Below are 21,194 nucleotides of genomic sequence, written 5' to 3' on the forward strand. Positions count from 1 at the left end.
TGTGTGTGTGTGTGTGTGTGTGTGTGTGTGTGTGTGTGTGTGTGTGTGTGTGTGTGTGTGTGTGTGTGTGTGTGTGTGTGTGTGTGTGTGTGTGTATGTATGTGTGTGTGTGTGTGTGTGTGTGTGTGTGTGTGTGTGTGTGTGTGTGTGTGTGTGTGTGTGTGTGTGTGTGTGTGTGTGTGTGTGTGTGTGTGTGTGTGTGTGTGTGTGTGTGTGTGTGTGTGTGTGTGTGTGTGTGTGTGTGTGTGTGTGTGTGTGTGTGTGTGTGTGTGTGTGTGTGTGTGTGTGTGTGTGTGTGTGTGTGTGTGTGTGTGTGTGTGTGTGTGTGTGTGTGTGTGTGTGTGTGTGTGTGTGTGTGTGTGTGTGTGTGTGTGTGTGTGTGTGTGTGTGTGTGTGTGTGTGTGTGTGTGTGTGTGTGTGTGTGTGTATTTTCCCGATCTCGATCGAAAATCTTCGCAATCGAAGAACTGTTAATGTGATCCAGATTAGAACATGAGCATTTGGTGTTTATAAGCGAAACTTGAGACTATGCTAGTGCCACCGATGTTACTCTTTTAGAGGTGTCATGTGGGTTAAAACACCAAAAACAAATCGACCAATAGAGAGAGGTCGTTAATAAAAAACTAAATTTTACATATTGCGCTCATCCTCGATAATTCTATTAAAATCGAGTGGCTCTGCAGCATCTCGAAAGCCACCAGATTTCGGAAGTTTGCTGTTGATCTCATCACGAGCCGGAAACACTCGAAGCATTTTCATACCGTTGATGCGACAACAATCAGCAGTACTTCAACCGGTTGATCACCCTTCAATCGTGTCTAAACTCGGACTAAAATGACCCCAACACAATTCCAGGCTTATTTGTTTGGTTTACTTTACTGAAGAAATGGATGTTTGTTTTGTTGCCCTGGGTGTCCCATTTCCAAAGTCCACAAATCAATTAAAACAAACTCGCTCGCTCTCTACCTTTAATTCGAACCGTTCTCCAAGGAGACTCTCTGGTTGGGTTTTCCAATTTCTTTCGTGGAAATCGCAAACTTTCCGAACGCTTTCGGGCAGTTTTGAGTGGTGGAAAGTCCTTGTGCGGGAAAACTGATTCCTTGGAATGAGGTTTTGGGTTTTCCGGATGAGCTTTATTTGCCTAAAGGATAATCGAATTTACAAGTAGCGGACCCTAGCGGTGGAGTTGAATGGTGGAGGCATAAGCGCAAGGGTCAATGAGCATTGAGTTCTGGGTGAGAAATGGAGTGAGAAATGGAATCTACCCAACCGAATGCGGGAAATACTGGAAGGTATCCTCGAAACTTAAGTGTTTTCTAAGGAAGTTTACTACGGTTACGATCTGTTGTTGTGGATAACTGTTGAAATCTTTAAACTTTCCCCTGTTAGTTACGATCAACACTTGTGTTCCTGTTCCTGCTCAAAGGGGATTTGAACAATCAAATTAATTCGGTGCGATTTCTGAGCAATCGAATTAGTTTAAGGATTCTTTTTGTAATGCAAAACAAAATCCCCTTCTTAAGAGTCTCCATTTTTTTAAAGAAAGTTTTCTTCGCTAATGACGGTACTGCATGCCTGCACAGCATAAAGCAATTGCATAAACTAGGTCACTTTTCACACAACATAAAACACACTACCCAACCGCCCCGGAGCGATTGTTAAAAGACTAAAGAGGCAAACCATAGCGCATAACAAAAAGGAAAACATATGTTTTGATGTTTTCAAATCAAATCCATTCAACCACGGCATTTGCATTTTCCGACCCCAAACGTTTGGCCTCTGTGTGTTCGAGGTTTTCCCGGCACTCCACCGCCCTCCTCGGTGGCTCAACAAGCGAAGTGGGGGGAAAAGAAAAAAAAGTAAACGTAATATCCTCTCTAAATGCAAAGCGTACCAACGCCATCGTTCGTCACACGTCGTCGTCGTTGTTGGAATTGCAAAACCCAGTAAGGACTTCCCTCTGATGAAGCCACACACGGTGCTTGATTTACATTTGATGGCACTGTTTGTTCGGCCCTGTCTCCCGCAGTGCCACTTGGCCTTATTTTTCTGTCATTGCGCTGCTCGGGCGAAGCCTTTCCTGCCCATTTTTTTTGTTCCTCCTCCTTCAATTGCAACGGTTTGCTATTTGTTTAGTGCATATCCTCCGAGATGCATTGCTAGTTTTGTTGCTACCGGTCGAGGCCGTCTTAGGTCGTGGTCGGCGCAGGAAAAGCCGGGGGTTTGTGCAGCATTATTTACTCTTCCGTACACCGTCAGGACACGTATTTGTAGATTTCACCATGGCGAAAGGCGTTCTGCTCTATCTCGGTTTGTCTGTTTTGTATTAGCGAGGAAATGTTTCCGTGACAAAATGTGGAGTCGAGCTTTCCTTTAATCTACACACCATCTGCAGCATCTTGCTGCGAGCAGGTACAGTAGAATGAGGAAAGGAAGTTGACTTTTATCCCTTAAAGTTTGACTTCCGTTCGGAGTTCCAGAGGTGGAATACCGTTTAAATAGTTTGAACCCTTTGGAATCCCTTAAACTTCAAGATTTCGTCGTTTAGCTCACGTAGCTTTATTTTCACTAACTATGCAAGTAAAACGATGATATTTTTACTCTCGTTTATCGATAACAAGTCCTCCTGTAAAATAATGATTGCATTTGCATACGTCTCCGTCAAAACATCAGCTGCAGCTGTACATCGTTGAACCGTTCGGTAGTGGATTATCTTTTTATGAACTTTTCACAACCGTTACTTCCACATCGTTACGATTCTCGGTTTTCATGGGCACCGTTCTAACGTTTCGTGTGGTCTTTTTCCTTCACTTTCACTAGGGTCCACTTCCAAAAGAGGGAAAGCAAATTTATTTAACAACAAAAACATATGAAAGGAGACAAAACCAGTCCGTGGAACCTAGCACCGGGTGCTATGGAGTAGAAACGTCCCTAACCTAAAAATGCTTAAGACACTGAATGCATGCGATGCGGCCAACGTTTAACAAATATTTAAAATTTTAATGAACCGGTGGAATCAACAACCGTTGTCGTTTGTTTTTTTTTTCACTCCCTACCGTTAGAGTCTCTTCCGGTGGTCGCACGTGGTACGTGTAAAAAACCTTGGAAAAATTCGGATGGGGACGATTTTGAATGTCGGGGCTAGAATGGTGATGAAAACATCTAATTGATGGCCACCGTGAGGGGGATGGCTTCGGGTGCACACATAATAAGGACTTTTAAAAAAATTATCCCTCACAATTTCTAAATGAGAACAAGATGTCTCATTTCTTCAAGAAAAAAAATCACCTACCGTACTCGCTATCACCTTACTGCGTAAACATTGTCCGTGTGCTGCTGGCGGCCTGTCGGTACCATTTAAGCTTCACTCACGCAGTCTCGGTCGAGCCGAAGGAAGTCACGAGTATTCCGGTGCCTTAAATCGTGCCACCCCTTGTTTGCGAGCTGAAAACGAAAGTTGGAGCAGAGATGTACTTCATGAGGCACGTCTATAAACACACGACATGATAGTGAGTGCTCTGAAAAGTACCGCCAACATCATGGGAGGGCTAAGTAGCAGGATTTTTTGACTAAATTAAATAAAAAATATTGTAGAAAAACCAAACAAAACCCAACGCCCGTATGGGTAGGTGTTAAATTTTGAGCCAAACAACAAGGGACCCACGGGTGGATGGGTGTTTATCAATCATCAAATTCATGCTTATGCTCCACCTCCAGGAGACAGTTTGCATCGACCGGCACCAGGTGTCTGAAGTGCTCAGACTCGGTGAAGCTGTCAAAAAATAGATGATTCACATGAAACACGCACCGAATATGATACCGATTAATTAAGATAAGAGATTAGAGATCATCTCAAGTGGGTGGAACTGAGATGTAGGGGTGAGAAAATACGCAACAAACCACAAATGAAATTGGCCGCAACGTTTGCAGAGTGTGGAGTGGAGTGGCTTTCGGTAGATATCATAGCACACTTTCCGCAAGAGGCAAGCAACGCGATGTTATCATTAATGGTTCATGGAAAAGTAAGCAGGCCGTGGAACGAAATCGAGCTCGGTTCGCACCATAATGGACGGCCATTTGTTACGCGGGCGCAACATTGTTGTTAGCCAGCAAAAGCTTTTAGCAAAATATCGTCGCCTTTCGGATGGCTGTGTGAGCTTTTCCGGCTTAGTTAGGAATGTCGAATAAAAAGCGAGGATAAATAGTACAGCACAACTCCAACAGCTACATCGAACGGTCATGTCTCGCTTAAGATAGGAATTAGTATTCACACGGTTGGTGGACAGTATTTAATATCGGACATTTCGAAGGGAGTTGATGTAAAGACGGAGACACTTTCCCTTCTAGTGAATGATATAATGGGTGTTTTGGTAAGATTTTTGGTATAAGATTTTCACAAAGATTTTTGATATAAAAATATTTGAATCAACAACATCTATTAAATTAACAATTCGAAACTTCAATAAACCAAACTTCTTTGAAAACGATTCAAAGGTAACTAAATTCAAAGACCTTTGATCCCGTTTCGCTAGTCTACGGTGTGGCATTTTAATGACCGTAAACGAGGCATACAAATGAACAATTGCCCTAAAAGGTGACATCGTTTGAAAAACGAGAACAAAAAACAAACAAACAAACCTAAAACCTAAAAAAAATAAATTTCGCCTTTAAAATATAAGAGACTTCTCAAGCATATTAAAGTAACCATAAAAATAAAATATAAAGCATTTCATTGAGTGTAAAACCTAAAAACAAACGGAAATAAAAGATTCACTCAAATTGACAGCATTTTGACAGCATTGAGTTAAAGCGTCAAACACGGTCATCCAACGAAAGAATAACTTAGTTTAGAGTAATTTAAAGCAAAAGTATGTTCATTAATCAAGTTATATCATCATTTAATGAGCCAATGCCGTAGTTATGCAATGCGTAAATTTAAATACCCTTCACTGTATTCAAAAACCGGCCGGTAAATTGACAGCATAAACATGCGTTTTCCCCCTAGAGCGAAAATGCGAGAGAGTGTGATTCTGCGTTATTCTCAACAAATTTTTCCTTTGCGCGAGAGGGAGCGAAAGTACACGGGAAAGTGGTACAGGGCTTGAGATAGTGAGAAATTCTGTGGTACAATATTTTATGCAATCTATGGTATGTATTATTAAGATTAATATGATTGTAATAAGAAGATTTTTTATTTCCTTTAAATTCCTAAACAAAACACTGAAACACTTCAAAATTCCGGTTAAAATTCGACTTTTGTTAAACACCAAAACAACTAGCTGGAGAGCCCTGCTAACTCTCGTCTCTCTTGGTCCTTTCGTACACAACAAGTTGTTTTGTGAGAGAACAGTGTGCGTTTCTCTCACTCTCGCTATCGCACGCGTGTTGGGCTGCAGCCCAACAACACGACGCACCAGCCGACGTATAGACAGTCACTAATGCAACGTCAGTCTGTGCGCGCGTGTGGTTCAGCGTTCGAGTTTGTTCCGGCGTCAGGTTTCGCGAAAGCATACCGTACGAGTCTTTTGGTTGCCCAATGTTTACGCGTGCACCACAAAGTGCGTACTAGTGTTTAATCGTGTTGTTCGTCTACAATACAGCGTGCATTTAGAAGAAGATTTAGTCCAAATAGTGCAACGCCATTAAGACGAATTGCATTGTCCGGTGATCATTTTTTTCCGGTGAATGTAAACAAAAATGGAGTCACAATGTTGTGGTATTAGTCGTGAGCAAAAATGATAGCGCGTGGTTTTGTGGCGTGAAGTGAAACAGATGAGTGTATAGTGCTGATAATAGTGTTGTGTGCGTGTTCCGGTGAATAGATTTCATCAAAAGCATTCGAAGAATGATCCGGTTTTGAGTGCGCAGTGATCGTTTGCAGAGAATCAATCCGCTGTCAACGCTGTTAACTGTCCTACTGGAGGTCGTCTTACCCGTCATAATTTGATCAATTATCTTTCCCTACATCACAAAATTGCATACGTTCGAAAAGCTTCAACATTTGTTTTTTGGAAAGCTGCCTTGTGTTTTACTGCGGTTTTGATCCCGAGAAACAAGCGTCTACAAGGTGTATATTTACATCAACTCCCGCGTGTACAGGTCAGTTGCACGGCGAAAATCGGTGATGATGTGTTAAGTGGCCCCGTGTGCGTGCGTTAAAATACGGAGCGTGCAAGAAGCGAAACAGAAAAGTGTGGTGAGAGGAAGCAAAAATTAAGGCAACAAAAATACAAAACCAAAACCCCAACAACGTGTACGAAAGTGAGGCATAAAGGAAGATCACGAAGTAGGCGCAGTCCCCGGGAAAAGAGCAGAAAGAAAAGCGCGTATAACGATTGCTGCTGTGGTGAAGAAGCAAAAAAGTAAGGCAAGCGCATATCGAGAAGAAAAAAAAAACAGCATAAGAATACTTGTGAATAGTGGAGTAGCGGAAAAGAAAAGCGACCAAGGAAAGGAAGACCAGCAAAGGAAAGAGTTTAAAAATCCCTCCTCCGGACAACCCGACCAGAATGACGAATTTATGTGTTTACGTTGGATTACTGCTGTCCCTGCTGGTGGCAACCGGCGAGGCTCATCTAAATCTGTTCCTCAACGTGATCGAAGTCCAGAGATTGCTAGGTAAGTTTTTCCACTCCCGTCTTGCTTTGGCCGGAGTTTTCCGCCGGCACGTGAAAAACACGCTTGAAGTACACGTATTTTAGAACATCGTTTTTACGCCACAACAAGTAACCTCTTCCTTGTTCTCGGTTGTTGAAGTTTGACTTGGAATTGTGTACTGTACCTTGTTGTGAAGGCCGGAAGTGAGCCTTTTTGTTGAAACTTCCTGAAATTCGCAATGCAACACAAGTAGAGCGTGTTGGAACACATGATTTACCGCAAATGCCGGGATTTGAACGAGTTAAAAATCCATCACCTCATTGTACTAAATGTTTCCCAATGCCCAATCCCGCGAGTTAGCTGTGGAGTTTAACGTCTGAACTCCCTGAAGACACGCGCACCTGAAGGAATACACCAACTCTGGCGTGAAATTGTTTATTCAACGTCAACAATTTGAAATGCTTTCGCCAGCCTGTGGTTCCACCTTTCAACCTCTGCTTTAAACCTTGCTGACCTGTTGGGAATTTGGGGAAACCTTTGTCTCTCGAGGTGACGTATGCCGGCGTTGCTGTCAAGTGTCCTGACAACTGGTTTTGGGAAAGCAAAACCACACCAAAACCATTTGACGTTTCCAGGTCGCGTGTGCTCCGAACAATGTTTTCGAACAGGGAAATGATTTTAATTCCCTGTTCCCTAGTGTTGATCGGTTCGTTTCACTGAGCGCAGGGAGCCAAACATATGGTGTTGGATGTAAATCTAAGTTCGTAACGTTAGTTAACACGTTTGTCAGAGTGGGTGATATGTTGGTTTGATACTCAGGAGGCGAACAATCTTGTACGTCTTCGTATGTAAATTGGAAAACCTTCTAAGACAGCACTTGTAGAAATCAATTAAAAGTTTAAAACACATTGGACATCTTGAAGATATCGGTTGCGCTTCCCATATTATCGTTGAATCAAGCATTTTAACTTTTGGCCGGTAGCTTATGTCTGCTGGAGCAAATTCCTTTGGCAAATTTGTTATGTGTTTCTTGATAAAGCATATCTTTTCAATCAACAATGATGTTTTTCCTCCGGTTTCCACGCTTTATGAAGAACACCCGGAACGAATTAACTTTTTCGCCTGTGACAGAAAACAAAGCCCAAGCCCTCCGTTAGTGTAAGCTGATTGTACAGAAAAAAAACCGGAGAAAAACGGTGTTGTGTAAACAAAGCAAAACGGAGCCCATCGTTTCTATCCTTACAGCCCACCCACAAGCGGATGGAAAACCGGCAGCAATACATAGCCAAGTAGCCCCGTGCCAACTCACGATGACAAGGCGCATTTATTCGATGCTAATCATCATCCTTTTTGCTTCTCGCTGATTAGAAAACACTCGCACTCCCGCACGCGCTTCCCGATCCGTTCCGTTTCCCTTTCGAGGAAGGGGAGGGTGGAACAATACGGTTCCCTGGTGCCCGCTCGCCGGATCCTCGCACCTTCACGTCCTTCTATTCATCAATTCGAAACCAGGATGCTTTCCTAATGAATCTATTCTTCTCCCAACCATTCCAACCGTATTTCGAGTTGGCCGATCTCGTTGGCTAATGATTGAAGGACGCGTTCTACGCTGTTATTTTTGGTTTGAGTCCTTCCCGTGAAATCCGTCTCCTCATTGAGTGATTTTGTGCTGTTGAAATGAAATGACGGTTTTCCGGTTTTTCCTAACCCTAGACCACTGATCCGGCTTCCTTTTTTCCTTCAGCATTTCGATCTGGTCTAGTTAGCGTCATCGCATAGAAGAGGAAAAAAAAACTAAACTTTACGAAAAGGTGACAGAACACCAAATAATCCAAAACCCATTCGAATAATCTACAGTGAGAAGGAACTGAAAAAAACACACAAATATACCCACAAATTTCCCGAACGCCCGGGGTGGTAATGTCCAGCTTCGAATTTTTTAGGCTTCACTGATCGTCTACACAGACACAATCAGACAGTGTTAGAAAGGATCCTTTTTTTTCGTAGAAAATAAGCAAGAAGCGTATAGAACGCATTGAATGGCGCAGTCCCTACGTAACTCACCTTTCTCTTCTTATCGCTACCTGAACCGATATGTCCCATATCTCCTGAATGGACGACCTGCAATCCTCCGATCCGATCCTTCTTGTGTGCTACGTGTTATAAATCAATTAAAGAACTTTTCATCGGTGGCCCTTCCCTGTCGCCTACCTGACGCTGAACTCCGCTCTCGGTGTGCTATACGTCTTGCTCGGATTACAGGACCGTAGCTCCGTGTGCACGGCCTGCCAGGTACACGCACGGTGGTGGGACACTCGAGGAAACTTTTTCCATTCCTTCCACCCAAAATTCAATCGACAGGAAAGCCCACACTGACAGGTTAAATATTGACTGTCTCCTCGGGTCTTCAATCCTCTCGCCAACCCCTTTTGTCCTTTCCGTCGGGACCTTTAGACGGGTCCGATCATTATCACTGCGTCACCGATAGTTGTTCACGAAGAAGAAGGGCAAAACCATCGAGAGCTGGTCCTTCCCGGGGACACACCAAAAAGGTATTCCTCTTCGGATGTCTACGGGATGGACAGGTAACAAAACTCCTCATCCACACCGCACGTTTTGTTATCCATGGTCAGCGGCGTTTGTTGATTTTACTCCCATCCGTTTCCAACATGATTGGGCGTTGGGTTTCCTAGATGGGACACTTTATGCTTTTTTTTCGGTTTTCCGTTTGCCACAAAATCCGTCGAAAATCTGTTTTATGAAAACATGACAAAACCAAACTCATATAATCATCAACATCTACCTCCGTCTCGCATACACTTTCTGTTTCCCCTGTGGGACCTCGCAGGTCCCCTCTCTCTGTCACCTACAAAAGTTCAGGAGTTCTGGAGTGCGTGTACATCGAACAGCGGAATCGAAGGATCCGGTTTGTATTATACAATTTTAAAGGACAAACTTTTTGTAACATTTGGCCTCCCCGTGTCCCGTAGCGGACTGCCGAGAATAGTTTGCTCTTCTCACCAGATCTCCCAAAACAGTGTGCCTTTACATCGTACAGTAAATATTTTGATCGAAGAAAAAGTAGGTTGGCTACACTTTGTTTACCTTGTCGAATAGCTGATAGCCTGCGTGCTCTGTGTATAGAAGCTGATTTTTATGTTTATTTCACATCCCTTCTCATCCCAACGGCATTCCGGTCACCTTAGTGTAGTGGTAAAGCCTGCAACCAACAATAGGTTTTGGTGTTTGGATGCGTGGGTCACACTGGGAGCAAGTTGTTGCGGAAATGTTTGTCCAAGAATGAAGTTTTGCTTAATATCCTTAGCCTGGAGGGAAATATCGTAGTATGTTTGCGAATAAAAACTTTTCCATCCCAATCGAAGTACGACGTTTCGGTTTAACGAACTAGATCCTTAGTTCGAAGTAAACGAACTACAAGTCAACATCTAATCGAATGTATTATTATAGCACTACCAGAACTTCAAAGTTATCAATGCATATCATTACACACAACTAGAATCATTAAACCATCTATTGAAGCGTGAATTTGATTGTGAAGCTCCCTATTTGGGCTCTTGTTATCATTTTGACATTAAAAAATGTGTCACTCAAAGTATCACGCAGCTCCCTGTGTCAACAGGACACATTATTATCACACTTGCGAGAGCGTGTCATTCTTGTCCCGCGGGTGCCATTAAACGCACCAAATAAACATTCAAATCTAGTTTCTTTAAGCTTTGCTTAGACCAAATGTTGCCTGATGGTGTAAGAATGACGTTTAATCATGCTCTTTTTTACACTCCCTGAGAAATCTTATCTCTCCCTGACCTCGAACCCATCAACTGACACCGGAATCAATTTTTTGTTCCTGTCCGCACGGACTTGGTCCGATGTTTACAACAGTAGCATAACGGCAGCGTGTGCCATTCCTTATCGACGGCGGTTGCTCCATTATCGAAGTCTGGCGCGGACGCCATTAAACTTCCACGTCTGCTTCTGCTGGTGCTCTAACGATTGATGTTTACATTTGGCACTAATTGCCAACGTTACTCACCACCAAGCCCTCATATCTCGTGCCAACGTGCGTGTTCGAAGAATGGGCGAAAAATGTTCGAAACTATTCGCGGTATGAATTTTAATTTGTGCGACCATCACGAACGTAGTCTGCTTGAAGAATTCCCAACCGTGTTCGGGACACTGATGCGAATCTTGTTTTGTGCCGGATTGTAATGCTGCTGGTCTCAGCTTTCCATGGCACCGGAATCAATCAGCGTGAGAGCGACATGTTTGCAATCGATTCTTGTCCGTTTGGAGACACACCTGACTATCCCTTAAATAGTCCCGGAGAACTTAAACCTCGTCCAAATCGACACCATAACAATATATAACTTTTGCGCACTTGTCCATCAGACCGCGGAGCCGTGCGTGTCCCGTGGGTTTTGTGGAAAATGTAACAAAAAAATACGCCACGGAATTCCAAAAGCGGAAGGTCCTAATTAAATTCCGTGCATGCTCGGAACCGCGGGACCGAGCACACGATTGTGGACGTACCAGCGTTTTATCTTTCGGCAACTGTCAGATTTTCGAAATGCCAACCATAGCGATCGCATTGCCGTCCACGAATGAATCGTGTAAGGTTTTTGTGTTGTCAATTGCTTCGTTACAATTAAGAATGCAACGTCCTCTTGTCACCTTGTTTTCCGAGTAAAGCAACGATGGCGATTACATTTTTCATCAAACTAAACTGGAGTAGTAAATAATACATGAAGAATAGCAAGCGACGCACGACGTCGCGTTTTTTATGGATTCTTGAAAGACACTCCAGAAATGTAGCGCTGCCATCCAAGTGTCCAGGCCGCTTCTTCAATCCTGTTTAGACAAGCCGGCGTTTCACGATCAGTTTGCGCTTGCCGAGACGACCGATGAAGAAACGCATTATGAATTCAATTCGTTACAGATCGATCCGGTATGGAATGGGTTTTGCGGGCAAAAAGAACACGGAAAAAAAACTGGTACCGAACCGATGCTTCACAGGCACGCAGAATGATGAACCGTTTTTGGTCAAAACTTGACAGCAATAAGCGATGATGAGCGACAAGGGGCAGCATCTGTAATGCCGGGGTATCCGTGACCGTTTTGTACCGCATCGTCTCCACCGGGATGAGAGATGTTGAATTTATATGGCCTATTAAAGAATGTGGTGTAGCGTCTAGTTGGGGTTACGTGGAATATTTTATGCTGTGCGTGTTTCTTTAAAAGGTGCCATTTTGTAACATTTCCTTCGGTGACCGATCCGTGTGTGCCATCGTATGGAAACGTCGATCGCACCTATACTTAATTGTGATGGAAATGTCTATAGAATACGAAATGAATTCGTTCTAGTGTGTCGATAGGTGTGTTAAATAAGCCAAGAATGTACAATGCTCTCATTAAATATGGAGTTGGTCTATAGCTTATTAGCGAATCCACTTCACCACGATAGGAAAAAGGTCCATCCATGTTTTTCCCCTGGAAGACAACATGAACGATGAAGAAATAATTCAAACGAACAATGACACCATGCTGCCTTCCGGACTATGTCATAATTCAACGCTCATTATTACTGTTTATCTCGGCACGCCACGGAAACAAAAACCCTTTTACCAATTGCCCACCATTAGTGGAGCAAAAAAACAGGAGAATTATTGTCGTCTACATGAGGTGATATCATCTCGCAAGCACCACACACCAGCAAAGGCGTGAATAGAGGCCATTCCCATTTGCTTTTACTTTGGTACGGCGTTTTCCCGGAGGCGGTTAAGCACGATCGATGCCACTGATTGAGCCATAGAGGGAGCGACACACAGCATCCGAGAATCGCTCCCTCAACACCAACTGGAAGGCGTTGTACAAATAACCGTAAATTCTTACTATATCGCATAGCGTACCACAACCAGGCATTCCATGCCGGGGATTATCGTAACAAATGTGTCAGTTTAGTACAATGCTACCCGAATTGCCAGAGCATTTAAAGTTCCCGAACGTTGACTTTTAGGGATTGGAAGAAGAGAAGGGGGTTTTCCCAATTTCCAATCACCCAGACACGGAGAAAAGTGTGGTTAGGTACCGCGCCCAACTTAACCAAACCTTCGAATGGCGCTTGGGAAGCGGATATCTTGCCGGCGGATAGACAACTTGTCGACACTCCCGTCAATTCCGGTTGCCGGTTGCGACCCCCTCCCCTTTCTCCAAACCTCTGCTTCGGGGCGGCTATTATAACCACGAAAATATGGCTCCCCAAAATTATAGGCGTATGGACCGAGTCGCCCAGAATACCCAGAAAAAAAAAGAGTTGGCATTTTGTTTACTCTAACCCGATATCCGGCCGGATCCGGGGGGACCAATTTTTGGTGGAGATGATCGACCGTATGTCATAAGCGTTTATTGTACGGCGGTGGTACCTCCACCGTTGGGAGTTGTGCTGATGGTTGGCCACGATTATTGGTCGCGCGCTTCGCACCGATGTGCCACCGTTTTCACAGCCAATGGCAATTTCCAAGACACGAACAGTTTAAAAAGAAGCCGAAAACATTCGTATATCTATATCCAGACATTTTATGGGATCTCCGTCAACCTGAAATTGCCACCAGCAGGCCATTCTCCATTAACGGCGATGATGTATTGCAATCGTTTTGGGGCGAAGGAAGAATATATCTACCAAAACCCCATTCTTCATCGCCAGTCCGGAGGAAAAAAGGTTTCAAATTATGCTCCACAAACATTCTAGCTTCGTACTGTGCGCTAATAAACCTTGCTGTTGAGCTAGAATAATGAAGCAGATCGGAATATATCTTTTTTTGTGTAAAGTAACATGCTAACAACTGATCGAAATCCTACCGACTGATGCTACTGGTTGCATCATTTTAACTATTGTTTTCTCAAGTGGTTTATGGAGTTTGATCATTTTCACACCATATAATACTGGTCTATTCCGAGGCACCGGAACGCATGTGCATCATGGCTTTCGTTTCGTTCGCGTTTGTTAGTTTAGCCCTCCCTGGTAGGTTTGTTTTATGTGTCGAGAGCTACAACCGTACAGCTTGGTTCGGTTTTGTTGGACAAATAGTCGGATGGATGCAGCCGTACACGCAATTCTCCAGCATTTGGTCTGACGTTGCACCATCCCGAGATCCCGAGAGGTAGATACATGCCCGCATCAACACGAGACATGGCGGTAATCGAAACATGAGGCAAAACACTGCATTGAACCATTCGGCTCATATCGAAGAATTTCCGTACGGTCGTCTCCGGTCCAAGTAAATAAAACCCGCGTAGACGTGGAAGTATGTTTGTCCAGTTTTCCCGTGTCTTCCTTGTGGAATCTGAACCCGGCCCAGCACGCACTACGCTGCCAAGCCAGAGATCATCAGGCCGGAGAATTTGTTGAACCATCAAATGACTTCCGAATATTTGGACGCGGATGCTGTTAATGTTGTTGATGTTTTCTTAACGGTTCGATGCGCGCATAGGCGATGGCAAGACATTCTCACGTTACTCTCGCCCCGAAAGTCATGTTTTCATCACCGGAACAGATGATGCACTGGGCCACGTGCGTGATATGTTCTGTTTAAGCCTTTGAGAACGTCCTAAACTCGGGAACTGCAAGTTGGAACCATGTTTTGTTGTTTAAAATAGAAGATAGTTGAATTATTTTGAAGAAAAAGGAACGTGTTATCTTATATGCTGGTTTAATATTTACTTTATTCTGACCCCAACGTTCGTGCTGATCCCCTTATACGCACGTGAGCAGTTTGTTTGAATAATATCGTCATTCTAACGGACCACTGTTGTGTGGAGAAATTCGATTATGGATATGTGCTGAATTTCCAAGTGGATATCGTGTTATGGATAAAATATTGGAACATTTTAATGTCTAACCCTTATAACATGCTGTTTTATCTTGAACGGAAAACGTTCCTGGATTCATTTTGCTTTTGTTTTTTTGGATTGCATCTCAGCCAGCCCATTCGTGAAAAGGGTCGTGAAAAATGAAATAAAAACAATCCCCGAATGCCATCATCATGAGGGCCCCAAACGGTGGGGGTTGGCCTTTTGCCTCCTGTTTCCTTGAATAGTGGGTTTTTAGCCACGAAACCTCTATGCAGCCGTAAATCATCACGTGGCCACAATACCGGGCCGAGGAATAATTCGCTCCTTGGTAAACCTTGGTGACCTTTTTTTTTACCCCTTCTTTGGACTCTCAGGTTTTACCGCCAAACCACGTCGTTGTTACTCCAGTTTTTATTTTCTTCTTTCCTTCTACTCCACTACACATGCATGAATGGTCCCGGACCGGTTTGTATTCGTTGATCTATGCGTTTTATGACTGCTCCCGAGTGTATATCGTCGGATTCTTCCCTCGTCCGGGTTCGGGAATCACATGCTTACGAGAACTTGCGTAGAATTCCTTTATTTTACATTCAACTCTGCTTTCGGTTTCATCGCAAACTATTGCTATTGGCTACCCACCAGGACGTTCTTGCTTCTTGCTTCGAACCCCGTCGAAGCTTCTCTCTCGTGCGATGCGGTGCAAGCTGCACCCGGACAGGACAGGTCTGTGTTTCTGTGTGCCGGAATCCAGCTTCTAACCCGCGATGATCGCTGCGCGCTAAAACGGGGACCCCGGCTTTGGAAGAGCATAAAAATTTAATAACGAAGTCATAAATTAAAATTTTATTGCTTTTAATTGTTTTGTGTTTGCGTACGAGTCAGCGAAGGTTAGACGGTTGAAAACCGAAGCAACAAAACACAGACACACACACACACACCGTCTAAGGAGAAGGATGTGGAAACTAAACACGGGGGAAGAAAAACTCGCTCCCTCCACGGTCCAATTGCACTGTCCATGATCGTGCAATCGTTTGTTACGTTTTTATGAGCATTTGTTTTTCGGCTGCCTCCCGTGAAGGAATTGTACCGTTTATTGTTGTGTAGTTATTTCTACGATCGTACACTTTTCCGCGTATCTGTACTGGAATTTATGCGATCGGGTGCGTTAAGTAAACACCGACGCTGATCGTGCTTGTCGCATGGTTTATTTTCCACAATTTTATGTTTTAATTTTATTTTTGATTGTTTTACGCTTGATTGCATTGCTGGGTCTTTCGTTTTTAGGACGCGAGCCCCTTTTTCTTTTAATTCATTCCAATTGCTATTGATGAGGAAGGCTTTCCAAAGGATCTTTTATAGTTTTATGAACACAGAGTAATTTTATTCCAATTGTTTCTATTCATCTGTGGGTGTCATAAAATTGATTGTGAATAATGAGGGTAATAAATTCTATTGCACCACTGGCGATTCTCTTTCAAACCGTGGGGACGATCACGAGTACCTTTGATTATTACCTGTCAATCATTTTGTGTACTTCTCTAATTTCATTCATTTCTCAAATAAATTACTGTTCATTTTATAACATTGAATCAATTTGTGCTATTTATTTTATCATTTATATAACATCACCAAATTTCCAATTTTCATAAAAAAGAAGCCCTCCGGCGCCTCTATAAGCCTCTTGGACATTTATCGGGAACATTGTATCCGTTACACATTTTCACGGCAGTTTGAGCGGCAGAAAAAACTTACATCATTAATCATCGTAACCGAATTAAAATTTGGCCCCCCTTGTCTCATTGCCACTTTGGTAAAAGGCTCTGAAATAAAATCTCCTTCGACAAAATTCCACAGCACTAGAACATGAAAAGTTACAGAGGGGTTGCACCGACGGAAATTTGTGTTCAGGCATGATCGTCGCTGACAAAAAGTTTTCCCAAATGGTCGGTGGAAATTTTATAATTAGACTACTAGTGATACCGCACACCGTACAGGAGAGGCTCTCGTCACCACGCCAACTTATTTTTCCTCCCTTTCGCTCTATGGAACTATGGTCCCCAGTCGGGGGAGGAAAAGTTTCGCGACATTCAAACTCAGTTTAATATCACTTGCGTCCCAGTGAGTGATGAATTTAATTATGCAAGGTACATAGATTTCCGATCAACGTTCCGCGCTGTTTTGGTCGAATGAATGGTCTTAACACGAAAATTATAAGCTTTTAAAAGTTGCCCCCTTCGGCAGCAGATGGGATGGAAATTGAAAAAAATTCGTGCACATCCCTTTGAACAGCACGGCGAAATGCTATTAAAGCTGAAATTCCTGCTATTGTGTTCGGTGAATCGAGTTAAGAATTCTTCTTCCGCACGGGAGACATTTTCCGGGACGGTGAGTCCCGTACCCGGCGGATGTTTCGTGCTTTGTCGCAAGACACTATCAATGCATCCTTCAGTTCGCATCAATTTCATCGCAGCTAGTCGTTTCCGCTACCGACAACTACCAACAACGCGCTACTATTTGCCTTTCGATGGATGCTACGAATGAGAAGGAAGGATGAAGGATGCAGTTTTCGTCCTTAGAAGTCAAGCGATTGTGTGGTGCCTTTCGGCGCACAACTTGTGCTACAGGATGTGAACACCATACATCTAGGCCAGGACGCAAAACGCCACACATTCGTCTGCAGGCAAAGAAGAGCAAAATTCCTAAACAGCGCAATGGCGGGAAAAAGAAACCGTTCCCTATCGTAGAAAATGAGTGAACACCAAATTGAACCAAACCGGAAGATCAAAATCGCTTTACACCGCTACTCGTCATAGTCATCCGGTTTTTTTTTTACAAATCGGCTTGGTAGCGATGCCGTCACACGCCACACCGTGCCTTCCAGCGGTGTGGTCTCGCTTTGTAAATGGAAAATGCGGGAAAAAGCATGCCAGAATATTGTTGATTCAATTATTCGCTATTTTCCTCCAATTTCCTCCATTCGCGCACGCTCGAACCCCCCGGCACACACAGATGAAAGACGTTCGGTGCACATCTTGGAACCGGAAGTACCGCCCAAACTGATTGAAGATGATTCGTGCGTTGGCTGCGCAAAGGATGCTCTGACGAGCGGGTCGCCCCTATTCTTATCGTCCACACGCCATTACCCAGTCAGGATGTGACGCAGTTGCTGTGGCATTGTAGCGAGACATCTGGAGCAAGCCGCTTCAGAGGCGGGGATCACTGCTGCAAGGAACCATTCCTCGGGCAATGCAATGCAAATAGTGCAAAATTTCATCACATCTGGCACTATAAACTCTGCCTCTATCGGCACAGCTACTGACTGGGACAGGTGGCATTAAAAAAGAGGTCGACAGGAAACATGATACCATAAGAGTTAGGTGTGGCACCAACTGGTAGCACATGAAAGCAGGTTGGTGCTAACGTAATTTTGGAACCGTCGGCATTTCGTGGAGTGATAAAGCTTTTACTGGCATTAATTTGGTTAAGATTCATTTCGCTGCCATCCTACCATGTTGACGCAACATGGAATTTGTCATACATTTCTGGACGATTTGTGGACCGATTGCTGCCATTCGATCGCGCTCTCAAGCGGAGTAGACAAGAAGCTTGTTAGTTTTTACGCAGCTGCTTCAAACTTCTTTTTATAACGGTTTGTTTAGAAGTTGTTGGGAAACTGTTGTAAAAACATTTGACTTGGAAACAACACAGTGGGCATGCAGATCAAACGGAGAGAAACTAACTGCTATTAGCAGGAACACTATGACAATATTTCGTCCATGATCGTATTGTGATTGGGGGGAGGCATATAGCGACAATACCCAAGGGGAGTCGACTTAAAGTGATGACATGGGTTGCGGTTATGTTAGAACGGGATTGGCAATTTTCTTCGGCTCGAGGAAAGTAACCCATTTTTTTATTCAAAGTAGAAAGTGACATTGGGTCGACAATTCCCAATGGGAAAATTTTTGGGTTTTACAGCCGAACGACGCTAAACACATCACGGGTGTCGTACGGCGTGTTGCGTCATAACACGCGTTAGAAAGGATTGAATATGTTTTCGAAGGAGTCCAACTCCACTGCTTCACATTTTGTTTCATCGACCGTCACCGGTGACTAATAGCTAAATCATCCCACACCTAATTGGGAAGCATCAGCATCCAAAGATCACTCGTGAAAACTCGTACCGACCAACACTCGGGTGGGAAATTCGATACACTTGACACACGCTGCAAGACGATTAGCGCCCATCATTAGCTGCCGTGGGATGGAAAGTAGGTTAAACATTTTGATCAGACAAATTTTCCGATGCAAAGCAAAACAATCATCACTCATTGGGTGCTTTATGAAAACCGTTTTCGTTTTTCCACGGCTTTTCCACTCGGTGTTCATCTAATAGTTCATCTATATCATGCATTCTATGTATTTGAACACACCTTTTTAATGTTTGCATTAAAGAGATTATCCCGAAACAAACAAATTAATTACCCTCTGTGTTGTGTTTTTCCACTCCTTTCAGGTACGTATCGACCACGAATGTACGGGCTACCATTTTAATGAAGAACCACACGCACCCACCGGCACCGACAGGCTACAGGCGCAAGTACTGTTTTTATTATACCTGCACAATCTGGCCGTACTTAACTCAATCATGTTGCAACTCGATCAGATTAATGCGATAAAAATAAAACCTGCTAAAACCTCAATGGCAGCTTTTCAAATCCACACCACCACCCCGGGCACTGCATCACCACGGTGCAGCTTTTTAACGACGCTTTTCTCCGCCATCGGGCGGTAAACAATTCATTAGCATAATCACGTCCTCTAGAGCAATTCCAATTGCGCCGCCAGGTTCCTGTATATGGCGGCAATCTCTGGGTTGTTGCGAATGGTGGTGCGTTATTATTAGAGGAAAATAAATTTATATCCACCAAAGCCAACCATCCCAGCAGCCCCCCGAGGATTATACCCGACCCGTGCTGATGGTACAGCACGGTCCGCGTGGTCAAGCATCGTTGGAGTTAATTAGTCGTACCAGGGATAGTTTGCAAATGTGAAGATTGCTGCATTCGAACACCGTGTTGCGATAATGCAATTTGTGGTGTGATGGCGAATGGAAAAAAAAATCACGAGTACGCCGATGTCAGTAAAACAAAAAAACACAACGCCATCGGGACCGCCATCCGCTTATCCGATGTTGTCGGTCAAACTGGAACCGTCTGGTTTCAGTTTTTCACTTTTGCATATGGCACCCATCGAGATCGTGTTTTTATGTACAAGTTTTTTGTTGTTCCTGTTGGGAACTCTTTCTCTCTCTCTCTCTACACGGAGCATCAAGCAGGAGGAGAAGGCCGCTTGTTTTTATTGTGGTACGGTCGCGCGGAATGCCGGTTAATGGCAAAGAAACGAGCGCGTAAACACCCGTGGAAGGAAGGACAACAACGGCAACGAAAAGGAAAAGCGCAAGAACACCGACCACTCGAAGTTGAACTGAATTTCCATTTTTATACCAGCAGAGAGGAAAACAGGTTCAACAGCGGGATCACCAACACCGAGCAGTTGTTGTGGGTCCCTGTTGGGAAACATCACGCACTTGTCGTCCACGCCTGGTGTTGGGAAGGAGTGGACATTCTTCCTTGGACGTTTGGACATCGCTGGTACGGCGGACCTTCTCAATATTCCATATCACAACTCTTGAAGACCTTCAGAAATGCTGGCTCAACCAGCTAAAAGGTTATAGCGCTAGAACTGCTGTTGCATGTTTGTCATTTCCACGCATCATTCTTGTCGATGCTCCCAGCACAGGAAAAGCTCAATAAAACCCCACTTCAAAACATTCCGGTGAGGGGAAAATGATTGAACCTGGCTGAAAAGTGTGGAGAAACGCAAGGGGAAGTTGTTTGTCGCAAAGAACTCGATAGGCAGGGGCCCGGGATGTGTTCCGCCTGGGTGTTTGCAGCATAAAACACACATCCATCCCTGCTCTCCAATCGCTGCCAGCTTCCAGACACAAAAGTTAGGTTGAGTGTTGTGAACCTGCACCCCCATGATATGCAGTTGTTTGCGCGTGCAAAAAATAGAACCACCCTCTATGCCCGGTGCATTGTTCCAGCATCTGCATCTGCGTGCAATAAGTGCAGTAACACGATGCTACAATTTTTATTGCATGATCACATATTTATTCTACCGGGCAAAGTTTTCCATTGGCTGATATGTTCTGCCGATGCTTTTTTTCTTCCTTTTCGCTCAATTTTCAAACCATGCGTGTGTGTGTTGTGATGCTCGCGAACACTTGAACTACGCGAAACGGTGAAGGTGGAATGGAAAACCTGACCTAGGAAGTCAGCAAATCTCTGTACATCTGCTAACAACCACGGCCGGCATTGTTGGCCCAACCAGTTGGCACAATGGCGCGGATGTATGTATGTTCTGTCCAAACGAACTGATGGTGTTTTCACACTTTTTCCACGCCCGTACACCTTGTGGGCTGGTTGGGTCTAGACAACAGGAACGCGGGAGAGTAAAAAAAAGCTGCACCAGTTCCATATGTGTTGGCTCGTTGCAACTCGCACTAGGTGCAATGGATCTCTCCGGTTTCCACCGTTGGCCAGCCTGGTTCGTCTCTCGGCGAGAATGGCGATCGGTATATCGGTTGCCGGGACGATTGGTATCCGGGGTGTAGATTACCTTTCAGATCTGTCAACACCACACCTGAGAGCACGTCCGCTTGC

General features: G+C 44.1%; 1 protein-coding gene across 1 annotated transcript in view; it reads left to right on the plus strand.

The window, feature by feature from the left end:
- The first annotated feature begins 6,038 nt into the window (after positions 1 to 6,038).
- LOC128301198 (tyrosine-protein kinase Dnt) overlaps positions 6,039 to 21,194 on the plus strand; it is an 83,811-nt gene continuing 68,655 nt past the window's right edge. The window contains exon 1 of the mRNA XM_053037555.1: positions 6,039 to 6,618. Coding sequence (XP_052893515.1) covers positions 6,510 to 6,618 — 109 coding nt within the window. The 5' untranslated portion in view covers positions 6,039 to 6,509. The remainder of the gene's footprint in view (positions 6,619 to 21,194) is intronic.

This window comes from Anopheles moucheti, chromosome 3, assembly GCF_943734755.1.
Source record: "Anopheles moucheti chromosome 3, idAnoMoucSN_F20_07, whole genome shotgun sequence".
In the NCBI taxonomy this organism is placed as follows: domain Eukaryota; kingdom Metazoa; phylum Arthropoda; class Insecta; order Diptera; family Culicidae; genus Anopheles; species Anopheles moucheti.